We start from the raw sequence: 26,073 nt of genomic DNA, 5'->3' as shown, positions 1-26,073 counted from the left end.
AAATTGATGGGATAAGCTTTAACCTTGAAAATGTTATTGAAAAAAAATTATAAATCAATAATTGCAGTAATAGATATGCTGTAATAATTCACAGAAGAAATAACAAATTATCCTAAGAAAGTGTAAGTAATCTTATTAAATATATTACCCAACAACCTGAAATCAAATCTAAGTTAAATAAGCTATTTAGCAAGAGCAGAGAACATCACATTCTCTCTGCTCTTTTGGTAACACTTTATTTTGATGGTCCATTTGAGTATTAGTACACTGTCTACTTAATATCTTTTGATACTGCTCCTTCAACTCACTATAAGAAACTTTGCAAGAAAACATATGCCAGAGTAATTAATAAATCAGGGACTAATCCAAAGGAGAGCGAGTGAGTGGGTGATACAGTGTTTTGTGAAACAGAATGGTAAAAAGTCATACGTAAACTGGGAGCTGAATTTCTTTTCCATTACAGGTATTTATCCACACTCTCCAAAGCATCCCTTTTTGTGTACTTTCTCCATTCAGCTGGAATCTCACCACTTCCCTGAAAGGTTTTTTTGTAGTACGCTTCCAGATCTTTCTGGAATCTGCACACAAACCACTTCCAGTAGGGCAGCTCAGAGTGGTCAGGGGTGATGCTCCATCTAGCATATTTAGAACCTCCTTTTCTGTATTCTTTCCAGGGGAGTGTAACATCTGAGGAATTTGGACAAAACGAATGATCACTCGCTACTGCTGTTGTGCAGATACTAATAGCCAGGTTTGTTGTTCCTCTGTAATACCATCCATTTAGTCCGTTATTGCGGTGAAAAGGAACGCAGTGATCACCTGGATGGCCTTTCATTGAGTGAGTGCAGATGGCTTTACAGAACGGACACTGAACCCAACAGCAGTGACAGAAATGTTCAATTAAAATCTCATCCGGTCTCTTCTGGAATTGTTCTATTTTTATTTGGTTAATGCTTTTCTGAAGCTTTGTCATCCTTTCATGCAAGCCTTCACTTAAATGTTTATCAAGAAAATCCATGTCTTTAATTTCCCTGAGATCAACACAGGAGTTTCCTGTGAGTTTCAGCTCATCTGTCAATGTTTTGGAGAAGCTCCTGAACCACATGTTTCCATCTCCACTGCGACTCTTGACCTCCACTGTTGCGGCTTTCACTGCATTGCTTACAATCTGCTCCTTTTCTTTCAGATTTCCTTTAAATATATTTTGAACGGTCACATTTTGTTTAGTGAAGTACACTGTTAGACATTTCAAAGGGTTTTTACAGTAACTTACTGGCAACACTGTTGCCAGTAAGTTACTGTATTTTAGATTTACAGTATACAACTGTAAATCCGTTTACAGCATGTTACTGTAGTGTCTGAAAATGGTTAACTACTGTAAAAACCTAAGTTAACAGTTAGCTACTGTAAACCTTTTAATTTTGTCCTAAATATTTTATAATATAATTTTATTAATATTATTTTAATACTATAGACCTAAAAAAGACACAATTACAAAATATTAACAAAATAAACACTCTTTATTTAAAACATTGGAGATGCTTAAAACAAGCTTAAAAATGTGTAAAAACATTACATTTCAATCATTCAAAATATTTTATTTTAAGAAAAAAAACATTGAAAATGACAAAGCACATTAACATACATGTACAAAACTAATTTAAGTGTCTGACCTGCATATTGTTGAGAAAAAAAAACCCAATTGTACTAAGTACTACTGACATTAAACCAGACACAATTACAAAATATTCCATTCTTTAAAACATTAATAATGCTTAAAGCATTTAAGGAAAATGTGTGAAAATTACATTAAGCAATAAAATCAACACATTAAAAATAAATAAATCACACAAAGCACTAGAACATACATGTACAATAAAAATTTAAACTTCTGAATTGCATATTGTTGGAAAAATAAATATTTGTAACTATTAGCCGACTCAGAAACAACCCAACTTTAAAATATTACTGATTCTGGTGTCAAATGCTCAACAAGGTCTGAATTCACATGTTCAAATGCAATTCATCTTTATTTCTATTGCACTTTTACAATGTAGATCAATGATGTCAAAGCAGCTTAACATAGAAGTTCTTGTAAATTGAAGCTGCTTCAGTCCAGTTTTCAGAATTGAAGCAGTAAATGTCACTGCTGAAAGTCCAAACACTGAAGAGCAAATCCACCGATCCACCAATCGTAGCCAAGTGATCCAGTGGCGACAGTGGCATGGAACAAACTTCACCAACTGACGAAAGTGTAGAATAAAATCCCTTGAGAGATACCAGGCTCAGTTGGGCACGACCAGTTCTCCTCTAGCCAAACTTGTGCAAGGCTGCAGTCTAGGCACCAGAGGCTTGAAAGTTCACCAGCGGGTGGTCAAGCTGGCCCATTGGATCAATGTGGAAACTCATTGATCACGTGTGTCTTTTAGGATTCACTCCTCCATGACCACCACAGCATCTGGTCAGGATTTGGCCCAGTCCAGGATTATGAAGAACTCTGGATAAGGACAAACAGACTAACATAAGCATAGAAGAAGCTTGTATAAAAAAAAATAAATCATATACTGGTTAATTATTTTGAAGCATGGCAGCTAGGTTGGGGTAGTTTTCAGCTGGTACTGAGCAACTGGCTCCTGCTCATAACCTGCTCACTACCATGTTTAAAAGATAACTAACCAGAATGTCCTGTTTATTTTTTTCCCCTAACAAGGTTTTACAAAAACATTGTAGCATTTGTGATGGGTTGATTCACTGCAGGACAGATTAGACTATTTGTTTTATGTATTCCTAATAAACTAAAACTGACTGAATACTGATAAAACTATTGAGAGTGTCTCACCTAATCCAAGTTCTCAGTTAGCTGGTGAAAGAAGGATAACTCACTGTTGTTCATGGTTGTCATTCTCTTCAGTACTTCTCCTGCTATCTTCTGGCTCACTCTGGTTGTTGCTGTGCATTTTGTTTCATCCTCTGGAATTATTTATACAAAAATTTTTATTATTTTATTTATTACAAAATATTTAGGCAACATGAAATGGGGAAAAAGACATTTAATACATAGACAAATGCATGTATCCCAATACTAATTATTGTATTTTGAAATGTCTGACCCATGACAGACCTCAATCTGCTCAAAAATATTATAAACAAAGATGAAAAAAAAAACTACTAAATGGTTTAATAAAAAAGGGAAAACGATTTTTTTATTTAGCTAGCAACTAAACATGTGACACATTTTGTATTAAAGTAACGTTAATATATTGAGAAACAAATAGATGTACAGTACTTACTGTTGTATGAGGTCCAGTTTGCACAGGCAGGCTCCCAGTATTCTATATTGAGACCATAAAAAAGCCAAAAATACAGGTAAGAATACCATGCTACAATCCACAACCTCCACACAACTTTTTTTATTTGTTTACCTTGGTTGCTTACTGGTCTTGCTTATTTTTTAAGCATAAGGCTGTGCTGATCAAGATGTACCTCTGAAATGCTGTTTGTTTCTTCAGACAAAACCTGCTGCTGTGCCAGTGCCATATCTAAACAGAAAAAAATATAATGGTAACAATTATGTTAAACCAAATGTCAAGAGTTGTGATAAAAAAATAATTAGCAAACAATAAATAGCAAAAAGGTGGTTATTAGCATAATGCATAGAGGTAAAATTGGTTTTATATTAGCAGATTCAGACTTCCCCCTTAATAATTTAATTTCATAAAAGTATTAACTTATTTGCAAACTCTAAATAGCGAAATCATTTTAGCAGCTAATGACTATCAAAGTACAACATGCTCACGGTCAAATAAACAGTGTTAATGTTGATTTCAAGTCATACTGGCATGCTAATTCTGATCGAATATTCAAAGTAACATGGTAAACAGTATAGTCTTCTAAATGAACGAATGTGCGAATATAAAACCAACTTTACCTCTATGCATATTGTAACGTTATAGATTTACGTTAACGTTCTTATAGGTTACGTCGCGATGTTATTTTCTCAAGCTAACGTTATAAGTTACTCTAAACCAGAGAAAAATAAGTTCACAACATCTAATATATATAGTATAAATCAATATAAGTTAAACGTTGCACGTTAAAATGAGTTTGAGTCCAATTCAGTATAAACTTAGCTCAGTTTAGCTAACAGTTAACATTACCATTTTAAGATCGCTTCAGCCAATGTTGCCGAGCAAACAAATGCTAATAGAGGTGCTCAAATCAATGTCGAGTGTTGTCAGCACAGACAGACGCGCTTTTACCTGGATTATTTGTTGGTCTTTCATTCATATTCTTCTGGGGGAAAACACTCTCTGCCGGACCGTTGTCTCGTGCTAAGTGTCCTCCAAAACTGTCTGCATACCTCTGGTTCCCTCCTAAACCAAAACCCGCTGCAACACCGGTTCCTATGTAAATAAATAAAAAGATATGACGAGAACAATGGCTAATAGTCATAAACAGTCTTATTTAAAGTAATAGTAGTGTTAATGTAATAAATTAAATAAAGGTAACATCTTAATAGATGATATATTTCTCAAATGGGCGAAATAACGCCAAGCCAGAGAAAATAATAATAGCCAACTTTATACTTTACTTTGTTCTATTCTCGTCCACAAAACATTCTGTAAAATGAAACACTGCCTCAGCTTACCAGAGTAAAGTTTGTTAAATCCAGTATGTTCTTCAGGCACACTAATAAATTGTCCTCCAGAATTGCTCCAGGGTCCTCAGGCAAAATGTGGTGCAGAGTAGTCGAATCGCCGCAAGGTGGCGTTGAAGCAGTTGTGGAAAATACAGTATAATACACAAATTTTTACAAATACAGTACATCGCTGTATATGTTGATTGACGTCACACTAAATTCCCATAATGCAACGGTAAATACAGTTATTTACCGTAAAAGGAATTTGCAGTATTACACTGGGTGAAATACAGTAAATAACTGTGTAATTTACAGAAATGTCTAACAGTGTATCTCTTCACTTCGTTCTTTATGAATTGTTTGAAGTGTTTTTGGGGGTTATGAATATAATTCATGTACTCATTAAAGTCCTCCTTTTCTGCAAGGTATTTCAGAATGTGTTTCTCTAGATCTGGTCTGTTACTGCGTAATGCTTGTATGTCAGACCTCATCTGTGCAGCCAAAGCAATAGCAGTTTTGTTGTAAACCGCTTGTAGGATGGATGGCTCAAGTCTGCTGCAGATGAATTCACTCAGTATGGTTGTTGTGGCCGCTCCTTTATAGTATTTTTCAAAGATATTCCCATATTGGGTTTTCTGATTTTCAAGATTAATTCTTGGGTCGTTTGCTTCTCTGAATTTTTCATCAAGTTCCATAAACCTACATCTTGCAATGTCACACACATGCAGACTAAGATCTATAATAAACTCCTTTTTCAATTTGTACTTCTGGTTCATGGACTGATGTTTCTGTACTGACTTTTTCACACAGTCTGTAATTTCCTGAACGAAACTGTCATTGTAGCCGCGTATTCCAACTGGTGCCTTCTTCATGATCATTTCAGTTTCCTCAATAACTTTTTCAGTAAGATCCTTTACTGAGTAATGAAATTCAGGATTTAGACCTATGTAATCTTCTGTCCTAGAAGTTCCTCTTAAATACTTTATGCTTGACATAAATTTTTGACTAAAAGACTTGAATATTTTATTACTGCTTTTCTTGGAGCTCTCGACAGGTTCCTCTGTAGATCCAGTTTCATTAGAGCGCTCTAGATGCTTCTTTGGAATTATGTAGTCACAATAATCACCCCAACAGTCCATGCGTTTATAGTCTTTCTTGTGTAGCTGGTCATTAACAAGAGTCAATTCATGGTTTTCAGATAATATCCTTCTTACATCCTCCCAAAAGTTAATGGCTTTCAGTGGAGGTATGTCTTTGGTCATTTCATTGACCCATTTACTCCACATTGTGTCAAATTCTTCAGTCAACAAGTTTTCAGATGCTCCTTTATCTCTCAGGCTCAACGCTAGTTCTTTGCTCCGACTGAAAAGCGTGTTTTCATACTCTGTTCTTTTTTGATCCAGTTTTTCCTTGGCATTCTTCTGTTCAATGGCTTCATCCAACTTTCTTTTTGTTCCCTTCACAAGGTCATCATGAAGTTCGTTGATTCTAGTTTCAAATCTCCCTCGCCATTGACACAGTATGTCTTTGTCTCTGTCCTCCTCAAAGTAAGACTTAATAGATTTTTCTACCTCCTCTTTTGTCATTCTCATTTCAGACAACAGGTCATTTTCCTGAATCATTAGGTTGCCGTTGGCAATTCTAATGTAGAATTTGTCTTCAATGCTCATCATGGCACTTCTGAGGCTCCATGTCCAGTCACTGTACTTGGTTTCCAATCTTCTGTATGTTGCAATCTCGAGTGTGTTTTTAAAGCTGAACACAAAGTTCTCATTGAGCAGTGCAGTCCACAGATCATTAATACGCATTTTGAACTGTGACAGTGTAATTCCACTTGAATGTGCAGCTTTTGAGAGAATTGTGCTCTTCAGGTCCTGAATATTTCTGCTGTAGTTTGGGTTTGGTGGTGCCATTGGTGGACTACCTTCCCACAGTTGTGAAAAATACTTCACATCATTCTGAACATCAAATGCAATGACCTCACTGAAAAACTCAGTATCGCAATCTTCCTCTTTAGCAGCGAGTTTCGTCATCTCATCCAGTTTCTCCTGCAGTCGTCTCCTTCCCTCCATGTTTTTCTCTCCGGCTGTAACATCTGAAACATTCTGATGCACAAACATGCAGCTCGGATTCAGTTTGATCTTCTTCATTCTCATAAAGGCCTGAACAACAATCTGGAGAATGTCCTGCATCTCAGCTGTGTTTTCTCCAAAGATGTTGATCAGTGTCATATTTCCAAGACCAACAACAAATGTGGCCATTTCATTGTCATGATTTCTCGTTGATCTTCCAGCCAGTTCTAGGGCACGGAGGCCCTCAGTATCAACAACTAGAATGTAGTCAACCTCTAACCTTGCTTTCATTTCTTCTGAAACTCTGACCAGCTGCATGAAAGCTCCTCTGGTGCACCTGCCTGCACTGACGGCAAACTGCAGCCCAAACATGGCATTCAGCATGGTGGATTTCCCAGAGCTCTGGATCCCTAAAACTGACAACACATAGACTCTCTTGTCTCCCAGTTTCTGGATGAGTGAGTCAAGAACAGCTTTAACCCAGATCAGAGGAACATGGGCAGCATCACCATCCATCAACTCTAATGGAAATCCAGAAATCATCATTTCTGCTGCAAGACTGGGAAGAGTAGAGTAGTCAAACGTCTGCAGATCTCGATTGTTTCTTTCCACAGATGAACAGGATTCATATATCTGACCAATCTCTCTCAGTATGTGCTCTAAGCCAAAGGTTGCAGCTTGTAGTTTCTCGGATACTCTCTCAAGTTCATTTTGGGCTGATCTGAGGTGCTGTAATTGATTATGTTTTTGTTTAAGATTCAGGACAGTTGACCATTTTTCATCATACTCAATAAGAAGAGCTGAAAGACTTTCAGTGGTGTAGTCGTCCAAAAGGATGGCCAACCATTTCAGAAAATATGCCACCTCATTTCCTACTGGTGATTTCAATTTCTGGATGAAGATTTGGATAAATTGACTTAAGTCAGTTTTATACTGTTGTTCACGAATCTTAAGCAATTCTGAGAGCTTGGAACTTTTGTTCTGTTCAAGGTTCCTTTCCTTATTTAGTTGACCTAACGTAGGTCGATGTAGTTCTTTATTCTTCTGACACCACTGATGCCACAAATGTCCCTGCAGCGGCAGAAATGATTCTTTGATTTGAGTCAGATCTTTATCCTTCAGTAAACTCATCATCTGCTGCGCTGCTTCTTTTCCTCTACCGAGGTCTTCATCGTTGTCTTCATCTACTCTGATACCAGAATGCTTGGCCACATCTTCAAGCTTGAAAATAGAAGATGATTCATAAGACAAGATCCCATTATTTACAGCTTTTCTGACTTCCTCAAATACTACTGATTGATTTCTGTCTTTCAAACCAATTCTGTATTTACCTTCACGCAATTTTGTAAAAGGGGAATCGTTGTCAGAGAGAAGGCAAATGAATAGCTTTGAGTCCTTCAAGAAGTTTTCAATCTTGGTCATGCTTTTATCATTCTTGTCAAGTTGTGGTACAATCACAACATTTACAGAGGCCATTTCAGTCAGGATATCCAGCTGCTTGTCATTTTCTCCTGCATCTCCGTGTAGGTTACAGAATGCAACACACATCGATCAGTTTTCTCTCCAGAGGGACAATACCAGGCTATCTCTACCAGTCCGTCCATCATTACTCGGGTTCTGCTGCTGCCTGGGCAGTTCCTGTGGAAGAACGTGTTGTGTTTCTCATTGATCAGGTTGTTTATCAACTGAGACTTGGATGAGGACACTGGGCCAAACCTGAAGAAAGCCACCATTGGAGTTTCTGCTCTGTAGATCGGCTGGAATTTGCTAGAGACTTTACCTGTATTATCAGTTGTCTTCCAGCTCTTGCTGATTTGTGGAAATGTCCAGAGTGGAAACTCAATCTGCTGGGTGAATGGATTTGGTAAAAGCAGAGGCAACGCATACTGACACTGTGAGAGTTTAGTCACAATAAGCTGCTTTAGGAAACTATCAGCACAATGAAATATGGCCATCTGAACATCCATTAAGTCCACTGTATCTGTTTTATTCCAATCAGAGGATTGAGCAGACTTTCCAAAAATAATGTCAAAGGCATTCCCAATATCTTCAGATGAGTTATTGGTCTCTTTATTTGTGTGCTGTTGTTCATTATTCTGTTTAATCTGAAGGGATCTTGCTTTGTAGTCCATCATCATCAATTTATGTAGATAAACTGAAGCTAGCTCGTCCTCTGCACAAGTCTCTTGAGACTGTGAAAGTGCAATTGGCTTAAGGAAATCTAAAGTTTTAAGTTTTCTGTGTTTGTCCTCAAGGTGAATCCTTCCAATGAGCTGCTCTGCATCCAACTGAAAAACACAATTTAAATTTAGGCAAATTAAATTCTTAGTCAAAGATTTAAACAAATCAGTTTTGCACATTTTCCACTTGCATTTATCTGACACTTATTTCCTAAGTGACTTACAGGTGAGGATAAAAGAAGCACTTTAAAATACAGTGTTCGCTCGTTTATAGAGGGAGTTAAATTCTAAAAATAACCTGCGATAGTCGAAATCCACGAAGTAGTCAGTTTTGTATTAGTTTAAGCAGATGTGTTTTTTTTTCTATTGTTGTGACTTGCAGGTCAGAACATATTTTCTTTGAAATGTATGCCGAAATCCAAGTAATCCCAAAGATTTCAGATACTATTAATTAATTAATAATATTAATTAATTTTATACTAATATTAATTAATTCTAACTTGGTAACACTTTACAATAAGGTTCATTAGTTAATGAATTTACTAACCTGAACTAATCATGAACAACACATGTACATGATTTATTAATCATAATTGAACATTTACTAATGCATTATTAACATCCAAGTCCATGCTTGTTAACATTAGTTAATGCACCATGAGTTAACATTAACTAACAATAAACTACTGTATTTTCATTAACTAACGTTTATTAACATGGATAAATACTGTAGTAAATGTATTGTTCATTGTTTGTTCATGTTAGTAAATGCATTAATTAACATTAACTAATGAACCTTATTGTAAAGTGTGAACTAACTATTATATATATATATATATATATATATATATATATATATATATATATATATATATATATATATATATATATATATATATATATTAGGGCTGTCAAAATTAGCGCGTTAACGCATGTGATTAATTTGAATGTTAATTTGAATGTGATTAATAATGCAGTTGCAGTTTTTTACATTTCCTGTTGTGTCCAACGTGTGTTTAGGGACGGTGTGCTTAGAGGCGACCTAGGCGGCCGACTTGGGCAGCAGAATAGTGAGCAAATCCCTCGGTCTTCACATTTATCCGCTACACCCACCCTCTCTCCCTCACGTTCCTCGCATTCATCAGCAAACCGTTCACTTTCTTTTTCATTTTCGGGTTGAGGACGGCGTGATTGCCGTTTGCCTAGAGCACCAGTTCAGCTTGCTTTGGCCCTGCGTGTGTTTAACGTGCGTTTAACATCTTTAGACTTTAAGTGCAGTTCAGCAGTTCACTCTCATTCAGCATATTTTCATTTAGGATGTCTTAATGGAAATTGATACCGCATGGCGAACGGAAAGAAAAACCTCAGCATTTCGGGACTCGCGTGATCCTTGAAGGTAATCAAAAATCGCTGCTCACATGGTAAACTCTTAATGAGTATTATCCTAATCATTAAAGCTGAGTATTGGTGTCCATGTAAATGTACTCAGTGCAAATGGCGATGAGGTCACAAGCTGTCAAAGACAGCCCTATTCTCTGCCTCTAAGCTGCTTCCATGAGCCCTCACATTTCTTAAGTTTCATGTTGCTGTGTCAGAATCCTTGCTTGTAAAATACTTATACTTATAAATGAATGACTATTGTTAATGTAGTGCCGCCTGAGGGATCGGAGATCAGTTGTTCAGCTTAGGCTTGCACTCTTGTCCTTTATGCACTGAAATTCCTGCAGATTCCTTGAATCTTTTAATGATGTTCTGCACGGTTGAAGGTGAAATATCCAAATTTCTTTATATTGTCATTGAGGAACATTGGTTTTAAACATTTCAATACTTTTCTCACGTATTTGTTGGCAAACTGGCAATCCTCGGCCTATCGTTGCTCCTAAAGGACTAGACCTTTCTTGGGCACTGCTTTTGTACCAAATAATAATTACAATCACTTGTTGACATCACCTGTTTCAAATCAATTCAATTAAATTCAATTTAATCACACATTATTTAACCAATTAACCTGCTTACTAGCCCTAAATCGCTACTGCCCAACTTTTTTTAGAATGTGTTAGAGGTCTGAATGGGAGGAAAGGATGTTTATTTACAAATAAAATGAAGTTGACCAGACAAAACATGAAATCACTACTTTCTTTTTTATTTGCATTTTCCATACTGACCCAACTTTTTTTTATAATTTGGGTTTGTAGAAGCTGTCCAAAAGGCATGCAAAAGCCTATAACCAAGATTACCTATAAACAAAATAAATTCAAATGAAGAACCATGAGAGTGGAGTTACCTTTTGTTTGTCTCCTTTATCAGTTTGTTCCAAGCTCCCTGAAGGCTGTATGTTAGTTTCATCCAAGCTTGTTTCTGTACCTTAATTGTATGGGGAAAATAATACAAATTTTATTGTCTGTTTTTTAAACAGAATTAGGAATGTGCAATGTACCCAGCTTCCAGTTCAAGTCCAAATGTTTTTTTTTTAATGAGCGTGTTCTTAAATACAAAAAATTATATTATATATATATATATATATATATATATATATATATATATATATATATATACAACAGTTCTGTCTGGTTCTCGAATCTGATTGGCTGATAGCCGTGCGATACTCTGCAATATCAGAACTCCTACAGCCTCTTTACCCTTTGTGTATTACTCCGCCCACATACAGCCAGCAAAAAGCAGACACTACAGATCTAAAGTTTAAAAGATGCACGCTTAACTGTTTAACTGTCAGCTTGTGATTTGAATCCAATGCGGAAGAAAGTAGTTCCTCATACAAAAGGGTTTTTGAGACTCTCCATGTTTGATTTTGTTTTTATATACACAATTATGCCGTCAAACTGTTGTATAAATGCAATATCACACTCGTAGCAGTGCTATATGGCTGTATATCGCACTGGTGGGGGCACTGAGGCACTCGGCCTGCGGCCTCGTTCCAATGCATGCCTCCCTCCAGTGCCGATATACAGCCATATCACACTGCTACTCGTGTGATATTGCTCATATATATATATATACACACACAAAAGGTTTGCGTGTGTGGCCCCTTTAAGAGCTGTTGCTTCTTTAAGAGTCGTCGCCATTTTAACACTGCGTAGCAAACTTTGAGCTTTTGTGTGTGTATATATATATATATATATATATATATATATATATATATATATATATACACACACACACACACACACACGCACACACATATTGGAATATATTGGGCAATGAAACTCAAATGCCTGATTTTAGACCACAATAACTCATTAGTATAGTGTAGGGCAGTGTTTCTTAACCATGTACCAGAAGGGCCATCATCTCTGCACATTTTCCATGTCTCCTTCGCCAAACACACCTGATTTAGATCATCAGCTCATTAGCAGAGACTGAAAGACCTGTAATGGGTGTGACAGACAAAAGAGACATCAAAAACATGCAGTGCTGGCGGTCCTCCTGGAACGTGGTTGAGAAACAGGTATAGGGCCTCCTTATGCGGCCAATACAGCATCAATTTGTCCTGCACAGTGGCACATTTGGGGCTATTCTTTGGGGCTATTCTTCTTGCAGAATAGTTGATAATTGTCGCAGACCCACTTACCCACAACGCTAGGTGAAAGCTCACAAAGGCGTGGGATGATGGGTTAGGAAGTGATTGTCTATCTGTAGCTATGTACATGTGTGTGTGTGTGTGTGTGCGTGTGTGTGTGTGTGTGTGTGTGTAATGCCTAGTTCCCCTTCGGGGGGAACTTCAGCACTATAAGTGGATTTAATTGTTAAAATCCACGTATTGGGAGGTTCGGTTCAGAAGCTACTCGTCTGAAAGAGTATTGAACGGGCCAATTAAGAATGAATTGGCAGCGCAAGCCTGCGCAGGTGAGCGGCATAAGCAATCAACTGAGTATATAAGCTCACCTGGCGCCAGCAGACGCTTTCCTTTTCGCTTCAGAGCCTTTTCTGATCGAGCTTATGAGGGTTCCTCCTGCTGATCTACAGCCATTTCGAGAGAACGATTGTATCCCGGTCCAGAGCGAGTCCACGCAGCGGCAGACGGTCGAGCTGGGTATCTCCCTTGCCTGGCGTCCCTTTGGGTCCGGTCCTCCAAGAGCGGTGCGTATTGTTGCAATCCTAAAAGAGCAACACAGTCGTGCAGCACGTCCTTTTCAGGATGGCGCTCCGACTGTGCGTTTCTGGTTGCGGGGGTTTCCTGGCTCCGGATGATGGACACGATCACTGCATTACATGTTTGGGGGTCCAGCATGTTAATGTGGTGCTCGGGGGCGGTTCATGTCGTCACTGCGATGCCATGACCGTTGCGCAGTTGAGATCGCGGTTAGCTTTCGTAAGAGAGCGAGCCACCCCAGTTGCCTCCTGCTCTGCAGCGGGCGCTCGGGCAGATCTGAGGGCTTCAGCGAGAGACAATCCACTGCCCACGGGCTCGCGGACCTCTCGCTCCTCCAAGCGCTCCATCCAAGCTTCGAGTACTGGGAGTGATCCGTCTAATCAGATGGTAGCTCTCACGCTCGCTGACACCGGAGATCAGATGTCCTCCGCGGCATCGGAGGGTGGGCTTTCATTGTCCGACGATGATCCAGACCCGCTCGCCCTCTCTGGGCAAGTGAGCGCCGTCAAAACGGATCCTGAAGCGGACATGTTGGCCGTGCTTTCTCGGGCTGCTTCGGCCGTCGGGTTGGAGATGGTTTATCCCCCAGCCCCGCGGCCGGACCGACTAGATGGGTGTTACGTAGAGGATCAGAAGGCGAAGCCTTCGAAGCCTCTCGTCCCCTTCTTCCTGGAAGTGAACAGTAGGCTCACGCAGTCCTGGAGGGCACCTTTCTCTGCCCGCGCTGCGTCCGCCTCCGCCCTCACCACCCTGGATGGTGGAGCTGCCAGGGGGTATGAGGCAATCCCGCAGGTGGAGCGCGCCATTGCGGTCAATCTTTGTCCGCGTGGCGCCCCCGCTTTGCGTGGTCCGCCCCGTCTCCCGTCCAAAGCCTGTAAGTTTTCTGCCTCCCTTGGAGCTAGAGCTTACAAGGCTGCGGGCCAGGCAGCTTCCGCCTTGCATGCGATGGCCACCTACCAGCGCTACCAAGCGCAGGCGCTGGCCGAGCTGCACGAGGGTGGGTCTAACCCAGGCTTGTTACACGAGCTGCGTACGACGACCGACTATGCTCTCCGGACCACTAAGTCCGCCGCCTGCGCACTGGGGAGGACGATGTCCACACTTGTGGTCCAGGAACGCCACCTCTGGCTAAACCTGGCAGATATGCGCGATGTCGACAAAGTTCGCTTTCTTGACGCGCCCATATACCAGGCTGGCCTGTTCGGCGACACCGTCTGTGAATTCACCTAGGAGTTCAAGGCGGTGAAAGAGCAGTCGGATGCGATGGGCAAAGTCATCTATCGGCGGGGCCGTAAGCCCGCTCCATCCCCGGCCGAGCCATCCACCTCCGCTGCTCCTCGCCGAGGGCGCCCGCCAACGGCCGATGCCCCGCCCCGCCTCCGCCTCCGGCGAAGCGAGCGCGTCGAGCACGCCGAAATCTGTTAGCCCCTCCTGCCCAGGGCGCCGCTAAGTCCGGTAAACGGACCGCGAAGCGTCCCTGAGACAGGCCATCCGGAGAAGAGGAGACTTGCTCTTTCCCCGCTGGAGGGCGGGGCCCAAAATCCAACGGTACTTTTCAGTGCCACCAAAGTTTCGATCAAAGAGCATTTTCTCCCTTCCCCGGATGTGACAGCTCAAACCCCGCCAGTCTGGGACGCGCTGCCTCTCAGCTCGCAGGGCTTGCATGCTTCGCCAGCGGCTCTCGGGCGCTGGGGGGATGGTCTCCCTTCTCCCAGCCCCCAAGCCCTCTCTCAGGAGTCAGGGTGCGGAGCCAGAGCGAAACGCTCTCCTCCAGCTCTTCTGTGGGACCCTCGCGCTCCCCGGATCAGCACACCCGCTCCTCGCTGCCCCTCCGCGGGTACGTCAACGATTGCTGCGATGACGTCATTAGCGAGGGCTCTGCCTGCCTGGTTATCGCGGGCCAGCCCCTCACGGTGGCTCATACGCACGATCAGACTCGGCTACGAACCACAGTTCTCCAAACGGCCTCCCAGGTTTACGGGCGTGTATTTCACCAGGGTCAATCCCCTGTCCGCCCCTGTCTTGCGAGAGGAGATTGCTGCCCTCCTGGCGAAGGGTGCAATCGAGCCGGTACCTCCAGCCGAGATGGAGAGCGGGTTTTACAGCCCGTACTTCATCGTACCCAAAAAGAGCGGTTGGTCACGGCCAATCCTAGATCTGCGCGTTTTGAATCGCTGCCTTCACAAGCTGTCGTTCAGAATGCTTACGCAGAGGCACATCCTCCGATGCGTTCGTCCTCAGGATTGGTTTGCAGCCATAGACCTGAAGGACGCGTATTTTCATGTCTCCATTCTTCCACGCCACCGTCAGTTTCTGTGGTTTGCGTTCGAAGGTCGAGCATGGCAGTACAAGGTCCTCCCCTTCGGGCTCTCTCTGTCTCCGCGGGTCTTCACCAAACTCGCGGAGGGTGCCCTAGCGCCTCTGCGGCTTGCGGGCATCCGCGTACTCAATTATCTCGACGACTGGCTGATTTTAGCCCACTCTCGGGAGCAATTGACTGCGCACAGAGACGAGGTGCCTATTGGGGTTGCAGGTCAACTGGGAAAAGAGCAAACTCGCCCCGGTGCAGAGGATCTCTTTTCTCGGGATGGAGCTGGACTCGGTCACCATGGTAGCGCGCCTCTCCGGAGAGCGCGCTCGCCTGCTGCTGAACTGTCTGAGGGAGCTCGACAGCAAGTTAGTGGTCCCACTGAAATATTTTCAGAGGCTCCTGGGGCATATGGCTTCCGCTGCGGCTGTCACGCCGCTCGGATTGCTCCATATGAGACCACTTCAGCACTGGCTTCAAGATCGAGTTCCGAAACGCGCATGGCATGCGGGCACACACCGAGTCTCTGTTACTGCGCTGTGTCGCCGCACCCTCAGCCCCTGGAACGACCCCTCGTTCCTGCAGGCCGGTGTGCCTCTGGGACAGGCGTCCAGTCATGTTGTTGTTTCGACAGATGCTTCCAGCACAGGCTGGGGAGCCGTGTGTCGCGGGCATGCAGCTGCGGGCCTGTGGGTAGGTGCCCAGCTGCATTGGCACATCAATCGCCTAGAGCTGTTGGCAGTGTTCCTTGCTCTCCGCCGTTTTTCTCCGGCGCTGGGGCAGCAACACGTGCTGGTCAGGACGGACAGTACGGCGGCGGCGGCGTATATCAACCGCATGGGGGGTATGCGCTCTCGCCGCATGTCTCAGCTCGCCCGCTGTCTGCTCCTTTGGAGTCAACCGCGGCTGAAGTCGCTGCGTGCCATTCACATTCCAGGTATGCTCAACCGTGCAGCCGATGTGCTCTCACGGCAGCAGATTCACTCTGGAGAATGGAGACTCCACCCCGAGTCTGTCCAGCTGATATGGGCGCGATTCGGGGAGGCCCAGATCGATCTGTTTGCTTCCCCCGAGAACGCTCATTGCCAGTTGTTTTATTCCCTGACCGAGGGCTCTCTCGGCACGGATGCACTGGCCCACAGCTGGCCTCGGGGCGTACGCAAGTATGCGTTTCCCCCAGTGAGCCTGATCGCGCAGTTAATGTGCAAGGTCAGGGAGGACGAGGAGCAGGTTTTGTTAGTTGCGCCCCTCTGGCCCAACCGAACCTGGATATCAGAGCTCTCCCTCCTCGCGACGGCCCTCCCTTGGCAGATCCCTTTGAGAGAGGACCTACTTTCTCAGGGACAAGGCCCCGTCTGGCACCCTCGTCCCGATCTCTGGAACCTCCACGTGTGGTCCATAGACGCGAGAAAGACTTAGGTAACCTGCCGCCCGCGGTGGTTGATACCATCACTCAGGCTAGAGCCCCCTCCACGAGGCGCGCCTACGCCCTGAAGTGGAGTCTATTCACTGAGTGGTGTGTCTCTCGCTGAGAAGACCCCCGATCTTGCCAGATCAGTGTTGTGCTCTCTTTCCTTCAAGAGAAGCTGGACAGCAGGCTGTCGCCCTCCACTCTCAAGGTTTACGTTGCTGCCATCTCCGCTCACCATGAAGCGGTAGCTGGCGGCACTGTGGGAAAGCATAACCTCATCATCCGGTTCCTCAGAGGCGCTAGGCGAATTAATCCAACTCGCCCCCCTCTCACGCCCTCTTGGGATCTCGCCCTCGTTCTCACGAGCCTGCGATTTGATCCCTTTGAGCCACTCGATACAGTATCTTTAAGATTTCTGTCCCTGAAGACAGCTCTGCTGGTCGCGTTGGCCTCCATTAAGAGGGTCGGGGACCTGGAGGCATTTTCGGTCAGTGACTCGTGCCTGGAATTCGGGCCGGGATTTTCTCACGTTATTCTGAGACCCCGCCCGGGTTATGTGCCCAAAGTTCCTACCACTCCTTTTAGAGATCAGGTAGTAACCCTGCAAGCGCTGCCCCCGGAGGAGGCAGACCCAGCCCTGTCCTTACTTTGTCCAGTTCGCGCTCTGCGCATTTATGTGGACCGTACTCAGAACTTTAGATCTTCTGAGCAGCTCTTTGTCTGTTATGGCGGACGGCAGCAGGGAAGTGCCGTGTCTAAACAACGTTTATCCCACTGGATTGTGGAGGCCATTTCATGTGCTTATTTGAGCAGAGGCCAGCCGCGCCCCCCAGGAGTGCATGCGCACTCCACTCGGAGCGTTGCATCCTCTTGGGCGTGTGCGCGTGGCGCTTCTTTAAAAGACATTTGTAGAGCTGCAGGCTGGGCGACACCCAACACATTTGCAAGATTTTATAATCTGCGAGTGGAGCCGGTTTCCTCAAGAGTGTTAGGTACCTTTGGTGATTGAGGAAACAACTCGGTAGGTGTTGTACACGCTTGCGGTGCCTTTTTTCCCTAACACGGAGAGATATGCATCCTCCTGTCTGTCAGTAAGTTCCCCATTCGGTGAGCCCTGCAGATTCCTCCGAGGCCCCCAGCACTGACTCAGCGGAGGAGTTACTTGCTGGCCCATTACGTTGTAGGTCTGCCCGCTGGTCAGCCCGCGTTTTGGGTATAGGTGCCTGCTATGGCCGATCCCCGCTGGTGATCCCCATATGCTTTTCCGCCACGGTTAAGTTCCCCCCCTGGGCGGACCCGTGCTTTCCCTATCTGCTAACCACCTTTTTATGTGCACTCCCCCTTTTCAGGGTTAGTCCATATGTAATTCCATTTGTTTCCCCCTATTGGGTGCGGATGGTCTCCGCAGCGTCCTCCCTACTGGGATGGCACGCTTCCCAACGTACTGTCGTATATTCCTAGAATTATCTAGGCGCTAGCGACTCCCAAAAAAGATACCTATTCCGTAAAACTTCTTTTGAAGTGGGATAAGTTAGGGCCAAGGGCACGTTGGAGGACCACGCCTCTCGTGATCTGGGTGCGTCACGCTTGCCTGACCGCTCTCTCATGGTGGGTGTTGGTAAGGTGCGGTCATTATGGCACTTTCAATGGGCTCCCAATACGTGGATTTTAACAATCAAATCCACTTATAGTGCTGAAGTTCCCCCCGAAGGGGAACGTTCGAGGTTACTAAAGTAACCCTTCGTTCCCCGAGGAGGGGAACGGAAGCACTATACTCCGTCGCCATAATGACTGTCCCTTAGCTGTTAAAAGTCTCTTCAGCTTAAAAAGGATAGCGTCTGCTGGCGCCAGGTGAGCTTATATACTCAGTTGATTGCTTATGCCGCTCACCTGCGCAGGCTTGCGCTGCCAATTCATTCTTAATTGGCCCGTTCAATACTCTTTCAGACGAGTAGCTTCTGAACCGAACCTCCCAATACGTGGATTTTAACAATCAAATCCACTTATAGTGTTTCCGTTTCCCTCCTCGGGGAATGAAGGGTTACTTTAGTAACCTCGAACGTTCAGACTGCATGATTTTCAAAGTAGTCGTGTCACAGATGTTTTCACACTGCATGACTATCTGGGCTAGCGTTTCGTCGCTGCTTTGTTTACACTGCATGATGGATCGGTGACAGGGACATTCACATTGCATGACTTTACTATAGGAAGAATCGCCGACAACTTCGTCCAAACTACGTCTCATAGCCAAAAACACGTAGTATATCTTTTGTTATTAACTACATAATGAGAAAGAAGCCTTTAATGGGGTAGAAAATGAACATATTTGCTCACCTGGGTTTAAAGGGAATTAGCCATTTCTCCTCAACTTAAGTTGATAAAAAACTAATTTCTTTCTGTATGAAACGTCAAACAGACCTGTCAAACCTCCACTAGTTTTTCCTCCATTTCGTGGGTCCAAATAAACTGAAAAACAGCGCTTTTAACTTCTCCCCTAGCCTCCCGCTGGCCTGCAGCAGGTATACACACACGCACACACAAGTGAAAGCTGCTCTCTCATTGGCTGTAGGCGATGGCTGATGTTATTTTCAGTCAAAACTCATTTCACACGGCATGATTTGAATCGCCGACAGCTCCAGATATTTAGCATGCCAAATATCTCGCAGGCATTGGCGACTCATCGGCGATTCTCTCAGATCGCGTCTTTGATAGTTCATACTGTGTGATTGTCACTCACGTGCACGAGCAGCGATTTCCCTGTGATTTCAGGCATTTGTCGGCTATTTCTCAAAACCTGTCGGCGAGCCAAAATCGGGGCTAAAATCACGCAATCTGAACTAGGCATAAGTCTCAACAGGTGGCCTTGGAACAGGGAGCAGGAAATCAGAGTGTCTCGTTATCTTGTTCTTCGGGGGAAGTTGTTTGTCTTCAGCCGAGGCCGTCTGGCAGGAGAGTCACAAGGAAGCCGAAAGACAAGAAAAGGTTTTTAAAATTTTGGTCAATATCTGCCAGTTTTGCAGATATCTCATGTCTGTCACTGGTCTCTGTTCAAATCAAGTTGCAAAGCCACTAGTTTCCCTGTGATGGTTTCCAATTTCCAATTTTATAACCACAGTCTGATTTGTAACAACGCTGCGCAGCACGGTTTTAATCCAGCCGACCGGCTTGGTGGGGTTTTGAGCTGCAATGACCACTTTCATCAATCGTTGATACCCCTGGGCTCCGTCTAAGTCCATCAGCAGAACCCTGTTATCAAACCTCAGAATAGATAGAAATCTTTAATATCCTCCAGGGACAGAGCGGTCAGGCACATGACGCGCCACTTCTTCCACCAGCCCATAATGTCTCGAGCTGCAAACTCCCCGCAGGACAGTTGGGTTCCCCCAAACCCAGACTTCTCATTTGAAAAATTGGTGTTAATTGTGTTCTGAGACCAGTTTATCAAATTCATAACTCCTTATTTGTTAGGAGAGCCTCAGAGATAGAATAAGATGAGACAAGAGGAACCAGCCAGGAGAGATATGGGAGGGAGGAAAAAAAGTGCGACCACCTTCGCCGAGAGCCAAAGAAGAATGTCACCCATAATGTTGTGTGCATTGCTATATTTTAAGCAAAACTGTGCTTTTACTCTGCTAATTAAAACTTCACACTCTAGTCTTAAGGTCAAGGTTAAGTTTATAGCCACATTGCACTTTTTGTCCCGTAGACTTCCATTCATACGCATGCGAATGCGGCAGATCGGAAACACTAGCTCATGCGACAAGTCTTGCATTTCGCTGCATTTGAAAGTTCAAGCTTAGTGAACTCTTGCCTGTGAAATTGCATCCTGTGATCCCGTGAGACTAAAGAATTTCAAAACATGACCTCTCTGGACAGAAAATTTAAATATGGACCAGTCACTTACTTTTAAAATTTGTCTAATCATGTTGTTTAACAACAGTTTTGCATGCGGTAGTCTGTGTCAGGTATGGCCCATCAAGTATTGGGTGTAGAGAGTGCCATGCAGCTCAAACCATCACTGATCAACCCCCATGCTTCACTATGTGTATGCAACAGTCTGGGTAGTACACTTCCTTGGGGCTTCTAAACACTGCAACTCTCCCAGATGTGGGAAAGACAGCGAAAGTTCACTCATCAGAGAGATTCACATTGTCCACAGCCCAAGATTGTTTGCTGCTGGCTGGCACCATTGAAAGTGATGTTTGGCATTGGCTCAAGTAACCAAAGGTTTGTCTATAGCAGCCTGGCCATGTATAATGACCCTATGGAGCTTCAGATGAACAGTTTAGGTGAAAACAGGAGAGTTGAGGTGCATATATAATTCTACAGTGATTTGGGCAGCTTCCCACAGTTACTCCTGTTGAAGTGGTTTGTCTGTCTTGGTGGTATGCTGACATTACTTTGGATACCAAGGCTCTTGATACATCAAAAAGACTTCCTGTCTTGGTCACAGATACACCAGCGAGATACGCACTTCTGTGAGACCAATCAACCAATCAAAGACCAAAGCATGACCTCTGTGCAGATAAATTTAAAATATGGACCAATCACTCACTTTTTTTAATGTCTAATCATTTTGTTTAATCCCGCCCCTTTTTGCAGTGCCGTACAACAGAATTTCGCATTCTCAATCTTTAGTGTGAAGACAGCATTACAAGTGGAATATGCAATCAATGAAGATTTAGCCATGAAAGCTCCAACACTAAATTGGCCAGTGTTTCAGTTTCATTGCCCAAATCATGTATACTGTATATACACTTACCGTGTTGCTTGTCTCCTAAAGAAGATCTATACATCTCTCTGGTGTAGCACTGTTGGTTATTATCAGAGAACAGATGCTTGATCCTGTCCATCAGTTCTGTAATCTCTGACTGGTTGTTCATGAGTTTGCTGCAGGTGTAAAATCTTCCTCCACATTTCTCCAGCAGCTGCTCCAGAACAGAGTTGTTTTTCAGGTCATCTATTATAGAGTCGCACTCTTCCTCTCGCTCATAGGTGAACAGAACAATGACAAATGAAAGAACTCTGTCACCAAAAGTTCTCTGTAGCCATTCAATACCCATCTTATCAGCATCTGTCAGCTGACCCAGTCTCTCAACAAAGATGAAGGCGTGTATTTCATTTTCACTCAGTTGACCAATAATGTGACTGAGTGTTTTGAGACCAGCATCATCTGAGCCAATCATGTTGATCACTGAGACCTGATATTCTGATATCTTCCTCTCTACTGGAACAATTATGGGATATTCTGCACTCAGACTGAATTGTTCTTCTCCAAGCAGAATGTTGTCTCTTCCAAACTGGACCGCCTCAGAACATCCAAATAATGTGAGAGTCATTGCTGGTGGTAAAAAAAAAAACAAAACACACTAAATGTTGATTTTTTTATTTAGGTATTTATGAAGACAGATACACACTGTAAGCTAATTAAAATGGTGCTTCTTGCTGATATACAGTAGTAGCAGCTCATACCCATGTTGGTGCAACATGAATTGTCACTTATGTTTGAATTATCAGGATTCAGGTTAATCTCTTCTTCTACTGGCTTTACATTTCCCTGGAAAAAAAGAGATTTTTCATATTATACATTTTTCACAGGTTGTATATTTGTACAAGTAAAAATGTCATATACTTTTAGTTATACCAGTTTTTTTATTTATTCATCTGATACACTTATTGGAGGTTGAGCCCCAATGAAAACAGAAAAAAAACGTGTTGTTACACTTGCTTATTCAAAATCTGCGCTTGTTACTAAATGTCACAATCACCAGCAATATATGGACTATAAGATCCAGTCATGCAACTCACACACACACCTGCTCCAAGTGTCCATTGATTAGACTCACACAGCTGATGCTGCTCATGGACTGATTACACTACACATGTGTACAACTTACTTTGAGACTCAAGGCTAAACTGTACTGTGAGCATTAGGGTGCTTTCACACCTACACTTTTGTTTCGGAACGTGTCTCGATTGCCCAGTTAGCGTGGTTCGTTTGGCATATGTGAACAGGGCAATCGCGCTCTGTTCCACGCCAAAGTAATCGCTCCGAGATCGCTTGAGTGAGGTGGTCTCGGCTCGATTGAAACGAACCCTGGAGCAGTTCGATTACAGTGAGAAAGCTATCCGATCCGAGTGCGGTTATATCACAGTGTTTTATGGATATGTAATAGGCTTACGGCTATATGAAGAGAGAATTATGAGTATGGTGGGAAGTTTCGCGAGTCTCTGGATGCCCGCAAATGAGTGATGATCTCCCGGTAATCTCGCGTTTCCCTCCCGGTCCTCAAATAGGCATCGTCGCGCACCCTTCTCACCCCTCCCCACCGCATCTCTTCCTCAGACACATCGCGCACGCGCACCCTGTCAATCTCCACCAAACCACCACCTCTCCTGACAGCTAAGCAGGACACTGCAAAATAAACCCTGACACTCTGACCAATGTGAGGAGAGTTTACTCGCACGTGACTTGTTTATGCTCTTTTGGTCCGATTAGAAACTTTGCAATGTGAAAGCAAACCGCTCCAATAGCAAAGAGCAACAATGTAACATTTGTAATCTCTGTTTCGGAACAACTGAATCGATTCACAGGTGTGAAAGCACCCTTACAATCCGATTTTCCTTGTCTTGCCTTGCCTGCTGCCTGCCTTTTGGCCATCTGCCTGTTTTATGACTACGACTCTGGATTTCCTACATACATCTGTTTGCTCCTGATTGTGACCGCTGCTTGCCTGACCGTCTCTGTTTAAAAAATCCTGTGTTTGGATCTTCACCTCCTTTGTCAGCGTTCGCTTCACATTACACTAAATGTGTTGGTAAAATAACAAACCTCTAAATTTGAAGGATGTTCTGTATTTGGAGATGTGTCCATGGCATCATTATCATCATCAGTCCGCTGATCCATAAGTATATCCCTTGAAGAAAGAAAATGTATATCAACCAGGTGGATCAGACAAAACTGTAATGAACCGGAGTGGACAACAATAGGTAGGATCCAATTGCAGCTCTATTGAAACGAATCAATGCATACTGTTTTGATTTAATGAAATACACCGTTTATCCTCAGCTACATACAAAAACCTAGTTGAAATGATATATTACACACTACCAAAATAATTTTTTGCCTGTGTTTTCTCCAGGTACTCCGGTTTCTACCACAGTCCAAAGACATGCAGTATAGGTGAATTGGGTAAACAAAATTGGCTGTAGTGTATGAGTGTGTATGGGTGTTTCCCAATATATATATATATATATATATATATATATATATATATATATATATATATATATATATATATATATATATATATATAGCAGTGCAATATCGCTGTATATCGGCACTGGTGGGAAGCGTGCGTAGTGCCCCAACCAGTGCCGATATACAGCTATATCGCACTGCTACGAGTGTGATATTGTGTTTATAGTACAGCACTTTGACAGCATAATTGTGTATATAAAAACGAAATCAAACATTGAGAGTCTCAAAAACCCTTTTGTATGAGGAACTACTTTCTTCCGCATTGGATTCAAATCATAAGCTGACAGTTAAACAGCTGAGCATCTTTTAAACTTTATATCTGTCGTGTCTGCTTTTCGCTTGCTGTATGTGGGCGGAGTAATACACAAAGGGTAAATAGAAAAAAGGTAAATAAAAAAAGGGTACACAAAGTAGGCTGTACAGGTTCTGATGTTACTTAAATATATCACGGCAATCAGCCAATCAGATTCGAGAATCAGACAGAACTGTTGTATGAATATACATACAGCCAGCAAAAAGGAGAGACTACAGATTTGAATCCAACACGGAAGAAAGTAGTTCCTCATACAAAAGGGTTTTTGAGACTCTCCATGTTTGATTTTGTTTTTATATACACAATTATGCCGTCAAACTGTTGTATAAACGCAATATCACACTCGTAGCAGTGTATAAGTTCATGCTCTATTTAATATACAAATTCAGTTTATTTATTTTCTAATAAGCTCTTTACCAAATTAATATATAAAATTTTAGAGTGTGACAGGTGGACAATTCAGGATACAACTAATTTATTTAGTTGACAAATGTATAATTATTATATATTGTGGAAAGTTTGGTTAAACTAAATACAAAAATCCTAAACAATGTTTGAATGCCATAATTTATTTCATTTAGAAATAAAAGCTGTTTATTGAGATGTGGTGGAATTGACATTTGTTCAGTTCACGATGGACAAAATGTTTCTCTTCTCATCTAAGTTTGTCCTCTAACAGATCTTAAAACTAGACACATTGTTTAAACTCATGAGGCTATGTTACGTTAATTTTGAACAAGTTTTTTTTACTCAACTTCACAAGGCTAAAAGTGACCGTAGTTGAAGAATGGCCCTAGATGTGTTTATATGGGAGGTTTGATTTAAATCCTACGTGGCGCCTCATGTTGGGCTAAACTTGATCAACAAGTTGTTTACTCAAACAAAGAAAACTGTGTTGAATTTACTTGTTTATTTACTAATTTGAAAACCTTTTTAAATAAAAAATGCTTGATTTAATGAACTTAATTATTTAAGATTAGACAAGTGATCTCTGTTATCCATTTACACATTTCATCATTCATAAACATTAAAATCAGCATTAAGCATACATTAAACTCACTCACAGACAACTGAAATGTCAATTAAACATAACAATACAAAACGTCTTTTGACAACACAATATGAACAATTGCACAGCCAAGCGATAAATGTTATGTTAGTTTCAGAATTCATTACCTGTGTTAGAGATGTAGAGAAGGGTGAAAACTGTAGTAGATGAACAATATAGCGACTGTAAAACTAAAACTGTAAAGACATCTTTATATTTTAAAGCTATCTAGTCCACGAGTCCAAGATTCCCAACCAAACCATGCCGTCTAGTCTTTTGTTGTCACTACGGCACCTGCTGCAGATGCTTTTAAGGGATGAACGAGTGCTTGTGGCATGAAACGAAACCGAGAATAAACAAGACACCAGCCAATAAAAACAGAGACACGAGTGTGTATGCGTTTGTTTGGAGATTCCCTAATGATTTTCTTATTCACTTCATCCCTTTCATTAACATGGAAAAATAGTCATTACAAAAGTGTAAACCGTTATATATCAGACACTTGTAACGAATCTTTTTTTTTTTTTTTTTTTTTTTTGACAAAAGGTGACTTTGGTGTGTAGAGCAAATTGCTTCCATTATCAAACCTCGGCCGGGTCAGTTGGCATTTCTGTGTGGACTTTGCATGTTTACCCCGCGGTTTATGGATCTAGATTTGTTTCTTTATTATTCAATCAAAAATATTTAGTTTTAGAGAAAAATTAAGTATGTAGTAATTAAAAAATTTAAG

At 42.5% G+C, this 26,073-nt stretch overlaps 1 protein-coding gene across 1 annotated transcript; it reads right to left on the bottom strand.

Annotated features, from left to right (window-relative positions):
• Positions 1-457: 457 nt before the first annotated feature.
• On the bottom strand, positions 458-25,612 carry LOC101882419 (upregulator of cell proliferation). Its single transcript, XM_087241622.1, is given in 9 exon segments — positions 458-1,191; positions 2,915-2,929; positions 4,953-8,258; positions 8,261-8,999; positions 11,176-11,255; positions 21,484-22,062; positions 22,176-22,278; positions 23,554-23,638; positions 25,472-25,612. Coding segments are annotated over 8 exon segments (5,631 nt in total). The 5' UTR covers positions 23,629-23,638; positions 25,472-25,612.
• Between the last annotated feature and the right edge of the window lie 461 nt (positions 25,613-26,073).

Source organism: Danio rerio, chromosome 2 (assembly GCF_052040795.2).
Source record: "Danio rerio strain M-AB ecotype USA chromosome 2, GRCz13ab, whole genome shotgun sequence".
Lineage (NCBI taxonomy): Eukaryota > Metazoa > Chordata > Actinopteri > Cypriniformes > Danionidae > Danio > Danio rerio.
The sequence above is the reverse complement of the archived record's forward strand: the minus strand, read 5'-3'. Positions and strand labels throughout refer to the sequence as shown.